The sequence below is a fragment of the Onychomys torridus genome, chromosome 6, assembly GCF_903995425.1.
Source record: "Onychomys torridus chromosome 6, mOncTor1.1, whole genome shotgun sequence".
Lineage (NCBI taxonomy): Eukaryota > Metazoa > Chordata > Mammalia > Rodentia > Cricetidae > Onychomys > Onychomys torridus.
The window spans coordinates 117770060-117789592 of NC_050448.1; the positions used below are offsets into that span (position 1 = coordinate 117770060).

General features: G+C 39.0%; 1 protein-coding gene across 1 annotated transcript in view; it reads right to left on the reverse strand.

Annotated features, from left to right (window-relative positions):
* LOC118585118 overlaps positions 1–19533 on the reverse strand; it is a 42026-nt gene that overhangs the window by 5653 nt on the left and 16840 nt on the right. Inside the window, exons 11-18 of the mRNA XM_036189271.1 lie at positions 16504–16597; positions 14596–14744; positions 7799–7991; positions 6931–7058; positions 4619–4728; positions 4242–4438; positions 2219–2464; positions 642–922 (exon numbers count right to left, since the gene is read on the reverse strand). Coding sequence (XP_036045164.1) covers positions 642–922; positions 2219–2464; positions 4242–4438; positions 4619–4728; positions 6931–7058; positions 7799–7991; positions 14596–14744; positions 16504–16597 — 1398 coding nt within the window. The remainder of the gene's footprint in view (positions 1–641; positions 923–2218; positions 2465–4241; positions 4439–4618; positions 4729–6930; positions 7059–7798; positions 7992–14595; positions 14745–16503; positions 16598–19533) is intronic.

Consider the following 19533-nt stretch of genomic DNA (forward strand, 5'->3'; position numbering starts at 1 on the left):
TGATTATAGACAAAGAAAACCAGAGATGAGAAATGAGGAAAGGACAGAATGCCTCATTGACGCACTGAAGACAGAAGGGATTCTCAGAGCCTCTAGACAAGAGCCAAGTCTACAGGACACCTTGATTTAAGATTGGGATGCACTGAACAGAGAGCCATATATCCAATGCTGCACCTGACTTGAAGAACTGTGACTTATAAATATATATATTTAAAGATACTAGGCACATACCAACCTATTCTACCACAGTAAAAATGAAGTTGGGCTAGAGAGATGGCTCAGCAGTCAAGAACAATGCTGTTCTTCTGAAGGAAGTTTCAATTACTAGCATCCACATGAGAGCTCACAACCATCTGTAATTCCAGAAAAAGGAGATCCAATGTACCATTTTAGCCTTCGTCAGCACTGCATACCATTAATATGCAGGTATACAATAGGCAAGACACCTGTACACATATTTTTCTAAAAACTATTAAAAATTAAAAACATCTAATAGAGAAGAGGATAGAACTGTGGTGAAAATCTCTGTTACCCATAAGAACCCTGGCTCCTTCATGATAGGAAAGATACAACATGGAATCAAAATGTAGAGGCTTATGGCAGAAGGGCAGGCATCAGAAACAAATGCTAAGGCATATCACCACAAGCTTCTTCTGGAACTCCCACTGGTCATCTGAGAGGGAGTGCTCCATGAAGACAGCAATGGCTTTCTTCTCACAGGCTGTGTGCACATCCAGCAGCTCCTGGAGTGTGTCTGTGGGGAGCCTCAGTCGCTGGGCCATCTGCTCACTGTAGTGGTCAACCGCCCTCTGCACAGCTGCAGAGTTCTCACGCTCGGCCAGTGTTTTTACTGCATTCTCCAAGCAAGGAATTGTCCCACTGTTGATGGCATCCACATAGGTCTCCACGAGAGTCCCAAACCCTAAAGAGACATGATATTTAGGTCACAGTAGAAAGTTTTCACTCTCTATTTTACATGATGTGGTGGCCAACATCTTCAAAAGCCCCATCATACTGAATATAAAGTTCTCTTTTCTTCCTTTATTTTACTTCTTGTCCCTATTTTCATTCTGCTTCTATGAATCCATTTTCATGTCAAAATCTCAACTGTATTTCTTATTTATTTAGTTTTATTGTTCTTCACCACACTGTAAAAATTAAATTAATGATTAAAGCAGTATATTCAAAGGATTTCTAGAACACTTTCCCATCAAAACAAATGAAGTAGTCTATTACATAAAAAAAAAAAATCTTTAATTTGTGAGCCCTATTTCCAAATGAAAATGTAGAACCTTTGTCCAAAAAAGTCAAGGGTTTCAAGGCAGTGAGACAGATGTTAATGAAGCTTGGACCCATCTTAGCATGAGCTACTACAGAGGTCCCATGACCACAAAATGAGTTCTGTAAAGAAGATTAAGTTCAATTATTTTTTCTCATGTATTCACTAACCATGCCCAGCACTCATAACCTTCTGTTTCCTTTTCTGACTCACATAAGTCAACTAAAATCTTTTGTTGGTTGGCTGATAGACTGTGATGCTGGAGGTTGAACTTATAATCCTATATGAAGGCTAGGTGAGCATTCTTCTACTGAGCTATATCCACAGATCTGTTTTATATTTATTAATTTATCTATTTTTAATTAATATGTTTTGTGATTCTGAACCTTAAACCATTGGCATGCTTGCGGTATGCCTTATTTGCATGCTGGTCAAGTGCCCCCCCCCCCATTGAACTATGCCTATATCCCTGTTTAATATCTACTTTTTAATTTAAGTAATTGACCTGCTAGTTAATTTTTTTCTGGTTCTGGTGCCCATTGTAAGCACTTGCTGGACTACTGAGCTCAGCTCTACCTTCTTTTGTCTATTATCTGGAGACAATTTGCTAAGTTGCCTTGGTTGACATCGAGTTAGGGATCCCCCTCTTCAGCATTCTACATAACTGGGATTACAGCTGTGTACCAAAACATCCAGCATAAATTTTTTATGTCTTTATTGAGAAACTATCATCTTATATGATATCACCACACAGATTTTTCTCTTTCCTAAATAGAGAAATGTTAATAAAGAAATGTGGATTTCCATGTATGAAATAAACTTCTTCATGCCCATATTTCTATAATACAGCAAATAAAAGTACTGATAATCCTACCAAAGAATCCAGACTCCACCCTGTCCTGACCCACAGAAAACATAAACTTTTCAAAAGTGACTCACGAGTCCCAGTTACTAGAATTCCCTCTTTGAGTTTCTTGGTACTTGCATGGGTGAAGATATGAGAACAAAAAGTCTTCGATTGCTTCTGGAATTTAGGATTCAGTTGACTTTCTGGTATGTTCTCAATCTTGGCCAAGAGTTGTGGGTCACTCACTGGCCAGTCAAAGACAAAACATTTCCGCCTGGGAAAGAATTGTCTGATGCATTCCCTGGGCCAGTTGGATGTCTGGATTTGGGGATTATACCCTGAGGAAGAGGAAAAACAGAGAGTTCCATGGACATATCCGATGGGTTAAAAAAAAAAGTCATAGTTTTACTTTCCAGGTTTTTTGCTTATTTGGTTTTGTTTTTTATACAACAATTTAAATATCCCAGTCTAGGCTAGCCTAGGATTCATTTTATAACCAAATAATGATCATGAACCCTTGATTTTTTCTGCCTCCACCTGGTGAATGTGAGACCACAGTAGTATGCTAGCACACCTAGATTAGGAGGTACTAGACATCAAACCTAGGGTTCCACACCTTAGACAAGCACTTTATCAACTGAGCTACATCCCCCAGGTAGTGATTTACATTATTTTTATTTTATTGATTAATTTATTAAAATACATTTGCTTTCATAAGTCTATTCTGCTTATAGTTTCTCCTCCTCCAGCTGCTTCTAGGCACTGTATTTCCCCACCCACACAAATCCATACCCTTTCTTTTATCCCTCATTCGGAAATAGACATTCAGTAATAGTAATAATAAGATAAAATAAAAAATAAACTAGAGCTGGGTGGTGGTGGCACACACCTTTAATTCCAGCACTCAGAATGAAGAGGCAGGCAGATCTCTTTGAGTTTGAGGCCAGCCTGGTCTATGGAATGAGTTCTAGGACATCCAGAACTACACAAAAAGAAACTCTGTCTCAAGTGCCCCCCCAAAAAAACCCTAGAATAGGACAAGCTAAATAAGCAAATAGGGAAAAAAAAGGATTCTGAGGAAAAGCACAAGAAACACATACAGACAACAACAACCACAACACACACACCTTTGCACACAGAAAACCAACACACACACATACACACACACACACACACACACACACACACACACACACACACAAAATTGGGAACCATAATATGTAAGTAAAAGATCTGTATGGTAAAAAAAAGTGCCCAAACAAAGCATAGTGAGACCAAAGGGGGAAAAAAAAACTTTCAAAAATACTAATGAATTCATTTTGTGTTGGTCGTGTACTCCTGGGCATGAGTATTTTTATTTTTGAAGGTATTATATATAAGACTATAAGATAATATTCACACACTACTTCCCTCTCACCCCCTTCCTCCAACTCCTTTCTCCTTCCAGATTAATGCCTCCCCCACTCTAATGTCACATTTTTCCCGTCTTTCTTTTTTCCTTTAGGCCCCATGCATGCAGTCACATATGCTACTGTGTGTATGATTTCAATGGCCATTTCACAGTCAAGGTAACAGCAGCCCAATACATTGCTCCCCATTGTTTGAGGAGATAGTTTTCTTCATGTTTATTTAAAAAAAATAAACAATTTTATGGACAATATACCAGTACTAGTTTTAGAAATTTGTATTTATACTTTGAAAAAATTAGACTTAATATGTGAACTAGACTGTTCCAATAGGCAGCTTTTTAATTGAGATTTTTTGTCTAACAAATAAGCATTTAATTGCTTTTAGCAAACAAAAGCAGAGGCCAACGTAGCAAATAGAAGTGCTCAGTCTTCAAAACTTTCCCATTTTTTTTTTCTCATTTGAGTCTAAGGTACATCTTGGGTAAAGTACAACTTGACTTTAAGTATCCTTGCTTGGTATTGGGCTCTGCCCTTCTTGGGTGAATTTGAATTCCTGACCTTAAGCATTTCCACTCAACTCCCACGTCCCTCCTCTATGGACTTCAGTCAAGCTTCAAAAGCCAATGTTTCTCCAGATATTATGGGCATTACTCAGTGGATCCCACCCCTTACTAAGATACCCTGTATCCATTTCAAGCTCTGATACCTGGAATCAGCTTCAAAGCGTTCTCCAGGTATTCATCTTCCGTGATGCAGTGACCATCTAACTTCAGCTCCAGGGTGAAGTCCCGTACAGTCCAGATAAAGTCTGGAAAGAAACTCACAAACTCTCTAGCATCTTCTATTGTGTCAGATCTTTGGGAGGACTTTGATCTAATGAGCTCTGTGAGTTTTGTCACATAACCAGGACTCAATTAAGGAAAAGGAACTCGAAATCACAATCCCCACAATTCCTTCATTTAAAAAGTACCTATAAACACTTGGTTTTATTTTCAGATCAACCACTAGCAACTCAGCCATACCTGAGTCTCATTCCCAAAAGCTCTTCAATAGAAACTAAAACCTTGACTCTTTGAAGGATACTGCAGTTTCTCCAGAGCATCGTTGTTGATGGTGCTCATGCTGTTGTAGACAAAAGTGCTGCTCAGAAGAACAGCCAGGGCGAAGATCCAGGCATCATTCCTAGAGTCACCCTAGAAGGCACACCAGCAACAGTCTTTGGAGCTAATTCTTTTCTTAATCCTCATTTAAGGCTCATCCAATCCTTGTTCTCTTGAGCTTTCATCTACTATTTCAACTACTCTCTTAGTTCTGCAGAGGAACAAGCTCTAAGGACATGAGCACACATTTCAGCTTTAACTATTGCTTTGGAAATTTTTGTGATTACATTTTCTTGATAATAGAACTTAAGTGACATTTTCTTTACAGTGTTTTCTTTTTCCTTCTTTTTTAAACAATGAGATGGAGTAACATAGTGCCTATAGAAAAACCCAACATGGTAAAATTAGATGTTCAGTGGTAGGAACTATTCTTTCAGAATACATTTGAGCCTTGTACCATACCCTTGACACAACTGAGGACTTGACTTATACCCAATTAAAACCAACATGCAGCTATCTATGACACTAGATATTTCATACAGTCTGTATACTTCATGGACAATCCATTGAAAGTGATGGCAATGGTAAATTTATAAGATGAATTCAACAAACTTGAGCTTTCCTATTACTTATAGATAAGAGGATTGCAAGACCTTCATAGATAAAATTGAATTATGTCTTAAGGAAAAGCATTAATTTAGACAGTTGAAAAATAGTACTTGCTAAGATGTTCTGGGAGCCTACTGCCATGTGTTAAGGACTTGGTGGAATAAGGACATGATGGACTGATGCTAACATGAAGGTAGAAGCCAGCAGAAGAACCATCAGAGATACAATCCTGTAGAAATCCTTCCAATCAGCATAAAGTTACTCTTTTGCTACTGGAGGGGGTAAAAGGTTGGACTGAATTCTGAGACAAGATGACAGAGGACCTTAAAAGTCAGGCAATTTTTCTTATATAAATTATACTAATGTCTAAATTATAGCATTTCTCTGGATGGTATATAAAGTTTAGTCCTGAGTTCTTAAGTAAATGTAAAACTAAAATTGACTAGTAGGAGATTCTCCATGGACTTTTTGGTGAAAAAAAGCACATATTGCAAAATTTAAAAGTAGCTAGTTAGGAAAATCAATAGTATGAACTGTGCTAAAAAATAAAATCCTTAAATACTGGGAATATAACTTTGTTTGGTGTATGGTTCTAAAGGAAAATTGACTCTCTAACTCTACTTTGGAAAGATATAAAGACTTATAGAAAAATGTCTTCTTTACAAGTCAGTTTCACAGTAAAAGAAAAAAGAAAAACAAGAAATATCATTTGCCTAATCTATTTTATAATATAAAAATATCTGAAAAGTCATCTAAAAATGTTTGGCCTTATAGACACCCTGGGAGTGGGGTTTCACAGCTTTGCTGAATGTTCTATGTATAGAAGATAAATATCCATAATAAATGCCATCAAAACTAAATGCTAACTTCCAAATGCACTGTTCACCTGGTATCTCAGAAGGTAGCTCTCCAGTCTTTCCTTGACTTGTGAGATGGATCATTGCCTCTCTGCTTCCCTCTTAGGTCAGCTTTACACTTACCAGCTTGTGATGAAGCCCATAATGTGCTGAATGGCAAAGTTCTAGGGAGAACTAATGCAAGCCCTGATGAGTGGTGATGAATGGCACCTTGAGGTGTTAGCCTGGTGATGAGAAATGTCTCCATGGCAAACTTCCAATTATTAATTATTGTTCCAGTTCAAAGCAGAGGAATCATTTTTGAAACACAGTTTCCATGGAATAGAGTAAGTTTGGAGAATGTGCCCATTTCCCTCTAACTTTCTCCTTCCTCTCCATATTCCACAGGTTTTCATCAAGGGGCTTATGCCAATAAAGCACCCCATGTCTGCTCTCATGGGAGCCTACCTTGTTTAAATACTGATGCATCAATAGCAGCAGATTAAGGTCATTGGATACACATGGATATGAGACCTGCATTGGGGCAGAACTTTTCCTCTTCTTACCAGTGTCTCTAGAGCTAATTCCAAAGGACTGAGCCACTACAAGATGATTGGTTCGATGCAGTCTAATTATTCATTTCTTTGAAAAGAAATAAATGCTTTATCTAACAGTATGAAATATTTGGTGTTTGTTTTTCCTGAGAAATATAGCTAAAAGCATCAAGTTCAAGTCATCTATAATTTTGTTTCTAGACAGATTTACATTCCATATGCTGAATTGCAGGAGATTATTAAAACACAAGGAGAAATCAAGAGTAACTTCATCTGTCACTCTCTTTCTGACTCACCTTTTCTACATCCCCAAGACCCTCAGTGTCTAGAAGGATAAGGGTGTGATTTGGTTTGGTGGGGTGGGGCACACACCACATCCAGATGCCCTTGGTTTGAGACTGTACTGTGGAGCCCAGAGGGAAGCCTGAAGGGAAGAGGAAAAAAAAATATATGTATCTATTTCAAGAAGCAAGAAGAAATTAGCTATGTGGACAATGCTAAGTAAGGGTCCAAGATGGAAATGAAAGAGCATCTTTTGAGCTAGTAAAGTGAAGGCTGATGATGACAAGAATGAATCTGAACAAACAGGCTTTAAAGCCTGAGTGGAGACAGGAAGATTAATTCAACATCATCTCCAGTTATACAGTGAGTTCAAGACTAGCCTGGAATACCTGAAACTAGACTCAAAAAAGAAATGTACATGTAAATAAACGTTTAAATTAAATGTTTAAATAAAATGGAAGACTGATGACTTGAAACATACAGAGATTGTACGTTACTTTAAAAAACTGGTAAATGAGGTATGGGGTACTCATGGTGGAATGTGGAGCCCAGAAGGATTATTACACATTAAATAACAAAGTCACCTTACTGGGATGGCCACACTCCACACAGAAAACAAAGCATTTTTTTTTTTTTTAAAAAGGAGACATAACTACAACTGTTAAGTAAGTGAAGGTTAAAACAAAGTAATTGGATCCTGAGGAGCAGCATGAGTTATTTCATTAACAGAAGTCAAACAAGAAAAAGAATGGATGCCTATAGTTAACTCAAGGTCAAGATTTACTTTTCTTCTTCGGGTAGACTGGCTTTCCCATATGTAATTCTATCACAAATAAGAACCTAAGCTATAAGGAGTTCAAGCAATTGGCCTCTGTCACTCACCATGGTTCTGTCTAGCCAGGCAGTTCATCAGGTATGATTTTCCTGTGCGGTACATTCCCACAATGCCCACCACCACCACAGGCTGAGAAATGCTGTTAAGAATCTGGATGGCACCTGGATTCACCAACAGCTGCTTGTTCTTATTTTCCACCAGACACATGGGGGCCTTCAAGGTTTCTGATGCCTCGATAACCTGTCAAGCCACAACGGCTGTCAGTACAATACTGCATCCTGAAGGCATTTCAAGTGGTGTTTATTCAAGGCATGGTCATCAGAGCTTACTGCTTGTGAAGCTGGACTAGTTTCCTGGGCCTCTATCAAATCATAATGGCACAAACTGCACATTAAAACCATGATGATATTTTCTTGTCTCATATTTGGGTCAAACACCTGAAGTTTTGGTAAGTGGGCAGGGCTGTGTGCTCTATGGGGATTTGGGGGGTGAGCGCTTGTCTCTGAGTGCCAGCCAACTCAGGCTTCTTGTGGCATTTGTCATTTCATTGATATTTCATATTCTCTTTCTTTGACTTCTGCCTTTTTCCCTCTGCCTCTCTCTTTAATGTACATTATTAGTCCATTAGACAAGGTGTCCACCAGAAAGAAAACCAACCTGGTCTCATTTTAAGACCTATAACTTAATTATGCCATCTTAAAAAACAAGTCAGAAGGTGACTTTCAGGGGAACCTGGTTCTGGTGGCTAGTACGTGGACACATATTTGAAAGACTGAAAGGTAATCATTCTTTTCTTTCTTGAGGAGTTGCCTGTGTTGGAATGGGTAATCCTATGACCTTGTTTTAGACTTGCTGAACTGAAGTAGCAGAATTTCTGTAGAATGCCTTTCTGGACCTATGAGGTTCACATTTGTCTCAAATGCAAAGAGTATCCATTGCCTTATAACTTCTGTAAAAGTCCATAACTAATGTGGCATTAGCTCCATTTCTAAACATAAACATATATGTACAAATTCTAAATATAAATCTATCTAAACTATCATCTACAGTGCTGTCGATTCAATATTTCGAGAGCCCCCATGAGTCTTCTATGTACACACTAGGGTTCTGTACAATAACAGAAAATGGTGCACTACTGATTCTTCATGAATATCCATCCCACCTTCACTTCTGTCTTATGAAGAAGTACTGAGAGGACCCATGTATCACATGCCCAACTCGCAACAAAAATTTCTCCATCCACACACTTGAGTTTCTTTGCAAAGTCCCTTTCCCAAGAGGAATTTCCTAACTGTGGCATCCTTTGGAATCTGCTTGGACAGGTCAAAAGTCTCCTACTGGTTCCTATTTAATTTCTTCCCTACCACATTTTCTCTAAACAACAAGGAGAAACCAGACTTCCCCTTCAAATTACACCGGCTGCAGCTCATCTTTACAAGCATGTCTTTTCCTGCACAAATGTTAATTAATCTAGCCAAGTTTTCTACCACTGTATAAAAAGATTCTTTTGCCAACTTCTAGTCACATGCTTCTCACTTTCTCCTGTGCCTTAACAAAAGTCTCTTTTACATTCATTTTCCCATCACTATATTATTAATGATAATATGTGTACATTCCTTAGAATGGCAGGTGCTTCCGTGACATTCTCCCCACTTCCTTCTGAGCCCTCACCAGAAAATCAAATGCTCACATTTTCACCAACATTCTTTTGAATCAATCTAGAACTTTCCTACTGTACCTCTTACAATTAACCTCTAATTATTTCCATGGATCTAAGTATTTGTTATGGCACCATGCCATATTTCAGTGGCTAAGTCTTAGTAATTTCTATGTCTACCTCAACAAAACGCCAAATCAAGCAGCTTGAAACACAGAAAATTACTTTCTAATATCTTGGATGCCAGAGGACCAAAATCATCTAGAAGTGGTCTTCCTCCCAGCAACTAAGGTAACACTATTCCTTGCTTCTTCATGGTTTTAGAGTCTCTTCAACTTCAGGTTTTGACATATCTCTTTCTTTTGCTTGACATTACCATCTCTACTTCTCTGTTTTATTCTTTTCTGTGTTAAATCTCTCTCTCTCTCTCTCTCTCTCTCTCTCTCTCTCTCTCTCTTTCTCTCTCTCATACAGATACTTGTTATTGGATAAAAAGCTTACCTTGAAAATCCAAGGTGATAACATTTTGAAAGACTTAATTAGTTATAAATGTTCAAACATATCACAGCACATGAGTACCACATGAGTCCAGAGCTCCATGCAACCAAAACTACATTCCATGTCCTAGTATTTAGTGACCCATTTTCTATAATATTCTTGTTAATAAATATATCTGTATGGAAATACCTGGTACAGATATCTTATGTTCATTATCTTACTGATCCTGAGAAGGAGCCTAAAGATGACTTTTTAAATTACCTCTTTATTGTAGATGCGTAAAAGCAGCAGAGAGATAGGCTAAATGACTGGACAGAGACCTTACAGTCTATACATGGAAAAGTCTGATTTAAAGAATAACTGATCTTTTTTTACCACATTTGTCCTCTATGAAAATTTACACGCCCAAATCTCCTTTTTTCTTAACAGTTTCATATGACAATGTTGTTGATAGAGAAGCTTCTAGGGCTCTTTATTGCCAGGCATGTACATGTTTTCAGTATGTGCTCTGATCTTCATAGGAACTGTTTCCCTGAAGTCATATTGTAGACCCTGAAATGCCTGCAGAATTAACAGGATGCCTATAGTACGTGTGAGTCTTGGGGAAGGGAAGTTTGGCTCACTATACATCATGTGAGAGACACATCAGCCAACTCTATCTAGTCTTATTTAATACCATGATTGGCTTATTCATTACATATTTGGTGATTGTAATGCCATGGTCAATGTAGAATTCAAAAATGTCTTGAGGTGTTTACCAACTAGGATCTGGCTCACTGACAGTCAGTAGAACTGCCTCCAGAACACTGTGGTTTAAGCATTTGATAGTTCATTTGCCTTTTCAGAAGCTCAAGACAAAGAGCACTTGGATCTGTTTCACAAAGGGGTGTCTCACTATTCTATTTCTGCTTAGCTCTCTTTTTCTTTTCTTTTTTTAAGTTTTTTCTTTTTTTAGAATTTTTTCATTTTTCTTTATTAAGAAATTTTCTATTCACTCTACACACCACCCACAGATCCCATCTCCCTCCTCCCTCCTCCCACCTCCAGCCCTCCCTTCCAAGCCACCCCACATCTCCACATCCCCCAAATCAAGGTCTCCCATATGGAGTCAGCAGTTAACTCTCTTTTTTCATACCTCATGGTTCACAGTTAGTCCTCATAATATGCATTCCATTCAGTAAATAAAGGGAAAAGGAAAGGGTCTAGGTCTCCTCTCACTAAGAACATATCATGGGTGAATTTTCATGCATATTTCTACTCATACCTCATTTGTAACAATTAGGTCTCATTGACAGCCTCTCTTCCAAAATGCTAAGATAGGCATTAAAAGAAATATAGATAGGCAGTAAAAGAAAGAAAAAGTGGTACAAGAAAATGAACATCAATTTATGACAAATTAACCACGAATGTCTCATGGTATATAGTAAAAACCAGACAATATGCCATTTTCATATATGTATAAATAAATGCTACCAGATATATACTTATTATGAATATATAATGGAGCAAAAAGGAAAGTGATCAAGTATAAGTTGAAGGAAAATTAATTAAATATGGATGAGATGACTCAGGGAATGAGAGGATTTGCTGTGCAAGTATGTGGAGCTGAGAATCCCAGAACCCACTAGAAAGCACTAGACTTAGAACTGTGTGGGGTTGAGACTGGAGGATGCTGATGCTTGATAGCTACCAGCCTAATTCCAATTTCAGTGAGAAACCCTCTCTCATGGTAATAAGGCAGAGACTGATGAAGAGGACATCTAAAATCTTCCTCTGGTCTCTGCATATGTATGTACTCACAAATACACACATGTGCATATCACACACATTTACGAATTAAGAAAGAGTATAGAATAGATATTGAGAGACAAATAGAATGACACCAAATAAAGATGGTAGAGAATTTAAACTGACAGGAAATAGCATATTCAACAGCTGACAAGATTAAAATATGATGGGGACATTTAGAATGATCCAAAGTTGCTTGTCTTGGTGATTCAGTTGATGTTACTGAAAAGCACCAATGCACTGGAGCTAGTGATAGACAGTCCCTCCAATTCATGGGCTAGTCTCACTGTCGTGCATAACTATGCAGGATGATATGACTCTTGAACTTCACATCAATTTAAGCCTGTATTTGATTAATGTCTAGTATTTGTTAAGAGTCAAATTAGTTTCATCTTATCTCTATACACCATAAAGTCTGCCCTGTTTCATTCTGAGAGAGGAGGGTGAAGAAAGGGGTGATGGAAGAAGGAAAGAAGAAGAGAAAGAGGAAGGGAAGTAGAGAGAGAAAATAACTGTTATATGCTGGGCACAGTTCAAAGCGTTCAGAATCTAGTCATAAACAAAACAGAGATAAATTCTTGTCCTGTCATGTAGATCTCACTGGGATAATAGTGATATTTCATACATGTGTGTGTAAATACACATTATGTATAACTACAAAATAAATTTTACATTTGTAAGTTTATTTGGTGTATTATCAATCTTCTTCCACTAGAATCCATTCTTGTGGATGTATACGTGTGTATAAAAACAATCATAAAATTGAGGAAAGCAAAGTTTGATATTGAAATGATAATTGTAGAGAACTATGGTCTGAATATTTATACCTTCCCCAATTTGTATAATGAATCCCTGGTACTCAATGTACATGGGGGCCCTTCACAGATCATCAGACTTAGATGACATTAAACAGGAGGAGTTCCCATGATCAGTATCCTTGTAAGAAAAGGAAGAGAGCAAGGCTTTCTGAGTCTACTATGTGAAGACACAGGAAGCATACAGCAGCCTGTGAACCAAAAAGGGTGCCCTACCCGGACACTGACTTTGATGAGACATTGTTCTTGGACTACTCACTCATCCTGGGTACATGAAGTACATTTTTTCTCTACCAAGTCTATAGTGTTCTGTGATAGTATCCAGAGTTGACTGAGATGTGTAGCCATGATAGGCCTTGCCAAGAACAGGCAAACTGAAGTCAATTGGTGACTTCAAAATGAACAGTGCATTGATGAAGGCAGCAGTTATATTGGCTTATAGGAGAGCAACTGTGTAATAGGGAATGAGAGACAATGAGGAATAGGTTGGGGGTTTATTTTTGGTAGATAATTGCATCCAAGCCTCTGTGGAAAAAAGATGAGTGGAGTTCACAAATAGAACAGAACAGACTGTCATAGAGCTCAGAGAAAGCACAGTTTAGTTTAATAAAGAGACGTGTGTTTCTTTTGTTTTTAGGCTGACTGAAAAGAGCTCACAACAGGGATGATCAAGATCTGATGGTTTCATGTCTAATCACCATTAATTGTTGATTGTTTTCATCCCAGTAAGGGGGATGTTTAATGGCACAAATAAGCAGAGACCATCAGCAGGCCTTGTCTGTCCCTGTGGCCCAAGACAGCATGAAGCAATGCTCATGTGTTTCCATAGTTTCCAACCTCTCCTTAGGTGTATGATGTAGTCAGCAAAGTACTCCTGAAGCCTGAGAGGGGCAGTTTGACCATAAGCCAAAATTGACCTCTCCAGGCACAAGTGAGCATCTCCTCATGGAAGGATGCTGTACTCACCACTCCTAGGTTACCTAAGCCCAGTTGTGTTGAGAGATACATGATAACACTTTGAATCCCAAGTTTGTGTTTACATTAATTAAATAAAACTAACCTTGTGTCAGGAGGCAGAGCCAGCAACTAGTTGACAGAAAGTAATCACAGAGAGTCAGAGGAAGTCCAGAAAATACATCTAGAGAGACACACAGTAAGTAGTAGAGAGTGTGGCCATCCTATTTGGAGTGATAGAAGTGACACTCTCTTTCTGAGATGCTGGTGAAGAGGGTAGCTCAGCTAATTGCTTCTTAACCTCTGAGTTAGCAGGTTTTCACTCCAGCCTATGACTCAAGTCTATTTTGGTAAATAGACTGATAGATATTTAGTTAAAAACTATATTTGGTGGCAGCAGCAGAAGGTGGATCCAACAGGATGTAAAAGTTCAGCCAGGCTGATGCCTGAGAAGTGGGCCAGTAACTACAGAGCTGCCATTACTGACTGAAACAGCTGTAGATTCAGGTGCAGCCACTGTGTTGGTGGAAAAACAGCACAGTTCTACAGATGGTTTGCTGCCCTGTTTTTGTTTGTTTGTTTGTCTTTTCAACTTGTGAAGTTGACAAGTTATCTGAGAAGAGGGAATCACAATTGAGCAAATGCCTCAGTATGTTAACCTTGTGGGTAAGCCTATACAATATTTTCCTATTTAGTTGTTGATTAGTGATTAATTAGTGGTACCACCCTGAACAGGCAGTCCTGGAGTGTGTATATATATATAAAACGGCTGTGCAAGTCATGGTGCAAGGCAGTAAGCAGCACTCTTCCATGGTCTCTGCTTCAATTCCTGCTTCCAGGTTCCTAACTCAGATCCTGCCCTAACTTCCCTCCAAAATGGAGTATGACCTGAGTGTTGCAAGCAGAAATAATTCTTTTCTCTCCAAGCTGCTTCTGGTCATAGTGTTTTATCACAGTAATAGAAACCCTAAGACAATGGTATAATGCAATAATCACCCTTCTATGTCATTTGAGATACTGCATAGATTATTAAACAACAAACCAGCCCACTTTCCAAACATAGAGTGAGCATGTTTTATTACTTTTTATATGTTCTCTGCCTATTCTCTGTGAATATTGTGGGATGCATTACCTGACATCCAAAAGCCTCTTTCTTCTCAGTTAATTGCTTCGTGTGTTCCTGATGACTTTTTCCTTTCTGTGCCATTATGTGCTGTTCCACCTTGTGCATATCCTCCAGCATTTTCATGGCAGCCTGAGCATAATCAGCTTCTTCATGTACTATTGAGAAGGAAAATTAATCAGAAAATTAACGTAGCATTACTGTGCCAGCTCCTTCTTTCTGCTATTGTTGCTGTTACATAGAGGAAATCCTGTCACCTTAAATTTTCACTGGAAAATTCCCACTTTTGTTAACTGCATTTATGCCTTACTCATGAATAGTTTCATGAAAAAACAGAACACCTTTGCTATATAAACATAATTGTGTGTGTGTGTGTGTGTGTGTGTGTGTGTGCACGCGCGCGGGCACGCACATGTGTATAATCCTTGTAGTTTAATGATTATATGTGGAACAACGGGAAAGGCTGTGGTAGTTAACCAAAGGGTGCTGTGGATATCGCTCTGTGTAAATAAAGTTCTGATTGGCTAGTGGTCAGGCAGGAAGTATAGGCGGGACAAGAGAGAAGAGAATTCTGGGATGTAGAAGGCTGGGGGGGAGACACCGCCAGCCGCCGCCATGAGAAGCAACATGTAAAGACACTGGTAAGCCACAAGCCATGTGGCAAAGTATAAACTAATAGAAATGGGTTAATTTAAGAAAGAAGAAGTAGATAACAAGAAGCCTGCCACGGCCATACAGTTTCTAAACAATGTAAGTTTCTGTGTGCTTTCTTGGTTGGGTCTGAGCGACTGTGGGACTGGCGGGTAAGAGAGATTTGTCCTGACTGTGGGCCAGACAGGAAAACTCTAACTACAAATGGCGCCCAACGTATTGACAAGAGTTTCCACCTAAAACCTGAGAAAAAAGATTCTAAATGGAGCTAAAAACAGCTTCCTAGTTGTCTCCCTCAAGTTAGCGGCAGCCTGCCGGTTTGAGCTACTCTGGCGGGTTCCTGGCATGTGCGTCTGACCTGTACTGCGGCGGGAATGAGGAATCTACAAACAGCACTTTACTCTGCTGCGTGTTGGATTTAGCCTTTGGTAGTTTAAAAAAAAAAATAAGTTTCTGGGCTATGCACTGCTTTGATAGAACTGCTTCTGATAGTTGATGGTACACATGGCTCCAGACCCAGAGCTGGTGGTAAACAGTACCACCACTGTGTTGGGAAGCTGAGGTGGGCGGAGCCAGCAGCCACAACCACTAACACATTTACTATTGTACAAATGTGAGCATCCTTCTAACAGTCACTGGGATATAGATCACTGGCTACATACCATATAGCCTTGACCCAGCTGAGAAATTATACAGTCTACATATAAAAGCCAGACTACTGTCCTAACTTGTGGAAGATGAGGACATCCTTCTCATGATGATTGGTCACAAAGCAGGCATGATCCTGAACTGCACCCAAAAACATTGTTCAATTCTACCTGATTCATCCTATAATGCATAACACTCCAGGTGCATCCCAAGGTGCAGGTAAATTTTGAGAAAATGCTGTTATTGATGTCTTGAAGCATGGTGGGGATAAGGAAGTATTCCAGATTATGGCAGGTAAGTCCCTATTTTAAATAGCATCTTGATTATATAATTGAAAATGCATCTAAACTAGCGATGAACTTTTCACAAAGGGTTCTGTTAAGGTTACATTAGTCAGTACCATGTATGACTAGTGGCTAACACATTTTTCCCCTACCTGGGCTTCATCTTTATAAACTTGATGGCAAAACAGATATGCAAGCATCAAGAGTAGACGTTCATTTACTGACAATCATCTGATGCCCTGAAGTTGCTCTTAAATTTGTGCCCTGGCAAGAATGTAAAGGAAAAAGCTCCATTTTTTAATTCATAGATTATAATAACATGTAGGCAAAGTACCTTTTTCTCTGTTTTTCTTTTCCATAACCCGAATCTCATTCTGAAGTCTTATACTCTCTTCTTTCAACCCTTCCTTGAGCAGTTGTTCCTGTTCCTAGGAAGACAATTGAGTAATGAAGCTGCGAGAATAACAAAATGGATGAATTTATTCCTAGCTGCCTAGATCTCTTTCCACAATCAGCTTTCAACATTTTTTTCTCTGTTGCTATAGTTATTCTTCAACAATGTCATATATGTGTAAATGAATTCTGGTCATTTTTATCATCTGTTATCCTCTTCATCCCCTTCAGAGATAGGCTGGGTCCATTGTTAACTTTTAGTCTTCTCTAGATCTCTCAATTATGGTATCCCTTTAAGAGAGAGAGAGAGAGAGAGAGAGAGAGAGAGAGAGAGAGAGAGAGAGAAGGCCCTAGGGTTGCCAAACTCATTCATGAATTTGGTGACCTAAATAATGACAATCCAGTATTACAATGAGCAGGACTGCATTAGCCCATTCAGAGGTTACTTTTCCCTGAGGGAACATTAACATTAGAAAAGTCAACCCGAGATACAACACCCTTTACAATAGCCACAAATAATATAAAATACCCTAGGGGTAACTATAACCAAACAAGTGAAAGATCTATATGACAAGAACTTTAAGTCTTTGAAGAAAGAAATTGAAGAAGATATGAGAAAATGGAAGGATCTCCCATGCTCATGGATAGGCAGGATTAACATAGTAAAATAATGGCGATCTTACCAAAAGCAATCTACAGATTCAATGCAATCCTCATCAAAATTTTGACACAATTCTTCACAGATCTCAAAAGAACAATACTCAACTTCATATGGAAAAACAAACAAACAAACAAAAAACAGGGTAACTAAAACAATCATATACAATAAAGGAACTTCTGGAGGTATCACCATCCCTGACTTCAAGCTCTACTATAGAACTATAGTAATAAAAACAGCTTGGTGTTGGCATAAAAACAGACACATGGACCAATGGAATTGAATTGAAGACCCTGATATAAATTCACATACCTATGAACATATGATTTTCTATGAAGAAGCCAAAAATACACAATGGAAAAATGAAAGCATCTTTAAAAAATGGTGCTGGCATAACTGGAGGTGGACATGTAGAAGATTGCAAATAGATCCGTATCTATTACCCTGCACAAAACTCCAAATGGATCAAAGACCTCAACATGAATCCAATTACACTGAACCTGATAGAAAAGAAAGTGAGCACTAGTCTTGAAAACATTGGCACAGGAGACTGCTTCATGAATATAACACCAGCAACACAGACACTGAGATTGACAATTAATAAACGGGACCCCCTGAAACTGAAAAGCTTCTGTAAGGCAAAGGACAGAGTAAATAAGACAAAACAGCAGCCTACAGAATAGGAAAAGATCTTCATCAATCCCACATCTGACAGAGGGCTGATCTTCAAAATATATAAAGATCTCAAGAAACTAGACATCAAAATACCAAACAACTCAGATAAAAAATGGACTATAGATCTAAACAGAGAATTCTCAACAAAAGAATCTCAAATGGCCAAAAGATATTTAAGGAATTGTTCAACATCCTTAATTATCAGGGAAATGCAAATCAAAGAGACTCTGAGATACCATCTTATACCTGTCAGAATGGCTAAGATCAAAAACACTGATGACAGTTTATGTTGAAGAGAATGTGGAGTAAGGGGAATACTCCTCCATTGCTGGTGGGAGTGCAAACTGGTATACCCATGTTGGAAATCAATATGGCGGTTTCTCAGAAAAATGGGAATCAATCTACCTCAAGATCTAGCTATACTAATCTTTGGCATATCCCCAAGGAATGCTCAATCATACCACAAGGGCTCTTGCTCAACTATGTTCATAGCAGCATTATTCATAGTAGCCAGAAACCAGAAACAACCTAGATGCCCTTCAACCAAAGAACGGATATGGAAAATATGGTAATTTACACAATGGAGCATTACTCATTTGTAAAAAATAATGGCTGCATGAAATCTGCAGGTAAATTGATGAAAAAAAAAATCCTGAGTGAGGTAACCCAGACCCTGAAAAGCAAAGATGGTATGTACTTACTCATAAGTGACTATTAGAAGTAAAGTGAAGTGTAGGATAACCAACCTATAATCCACAGCCCCAGAGAGGCTAGATAACAAAGAGGACCCAAAGAGGGATGTATAGATTTTCCTGGGAAGGGGAAATAGAAAAGATCTCCTGTGTACACAGGAGGCAGGGGTAGGAACTTGAGGTAGCAAATGGGTGGGCTGGGTGCAGGAGGCAGTTTGGCGGCAGGACAAAGGGCTAGGGAGAAACCTGGTGCCAGGTAAACTCCTAGGAATCCACAAGGATGACCCCAGCTAAGACTCCTAGCAATAGTGGAGAGGGTGCCTGAACTGGCCATCCACTTTAATGAGATTGGTGACTATCCTAATTGTCACCACAGAGCCTTTATCCAGTAACTGATGAGGGCAGATGCAGAAATCCACAATCAACCACTGGGCTGAACTCTGGGAGTCCTCCTGAAGAAAGGGAGTATGGATAGTGCCAGTCAGAGGGATCAAGGTCATGATGGAAAAACCCACAGAGACAGCTAACCTGAGCTTATGGGAACACTTATGTACTCTGGACCAACAGTTAGGAAGCCTGCATGGGATTGACCTAGGCCCTCTGCATGTGTGTGACAGTTGTGTAGCTTGCTCTATTTGTAAGGCTCCTAGCAGTGAGATCAGGACCTGTCCCTTGTACTTAGCTAGCTTTTGGGAACCTGTTCCCTGTGCTGGATTATCTTGGGCAGCCTCAATACAGAGGGGGGAGCTCACTTCTATCTCAACTTGATGTGCTATGCTTTGTTCAAGCTCATGGGAAGCCTGCCCCTTTCTGAATGGAGACAGGGGAGTGGATGGATTAGAAGCAGGGTAGATGGGAGTTGCGGGGAGGGAATGAGAGGGGAGGGAAGTGAAAATTGTGGCTGGTATGTAAAATAATAGAAAAATGTTAATTAAAGAAAAAGAGA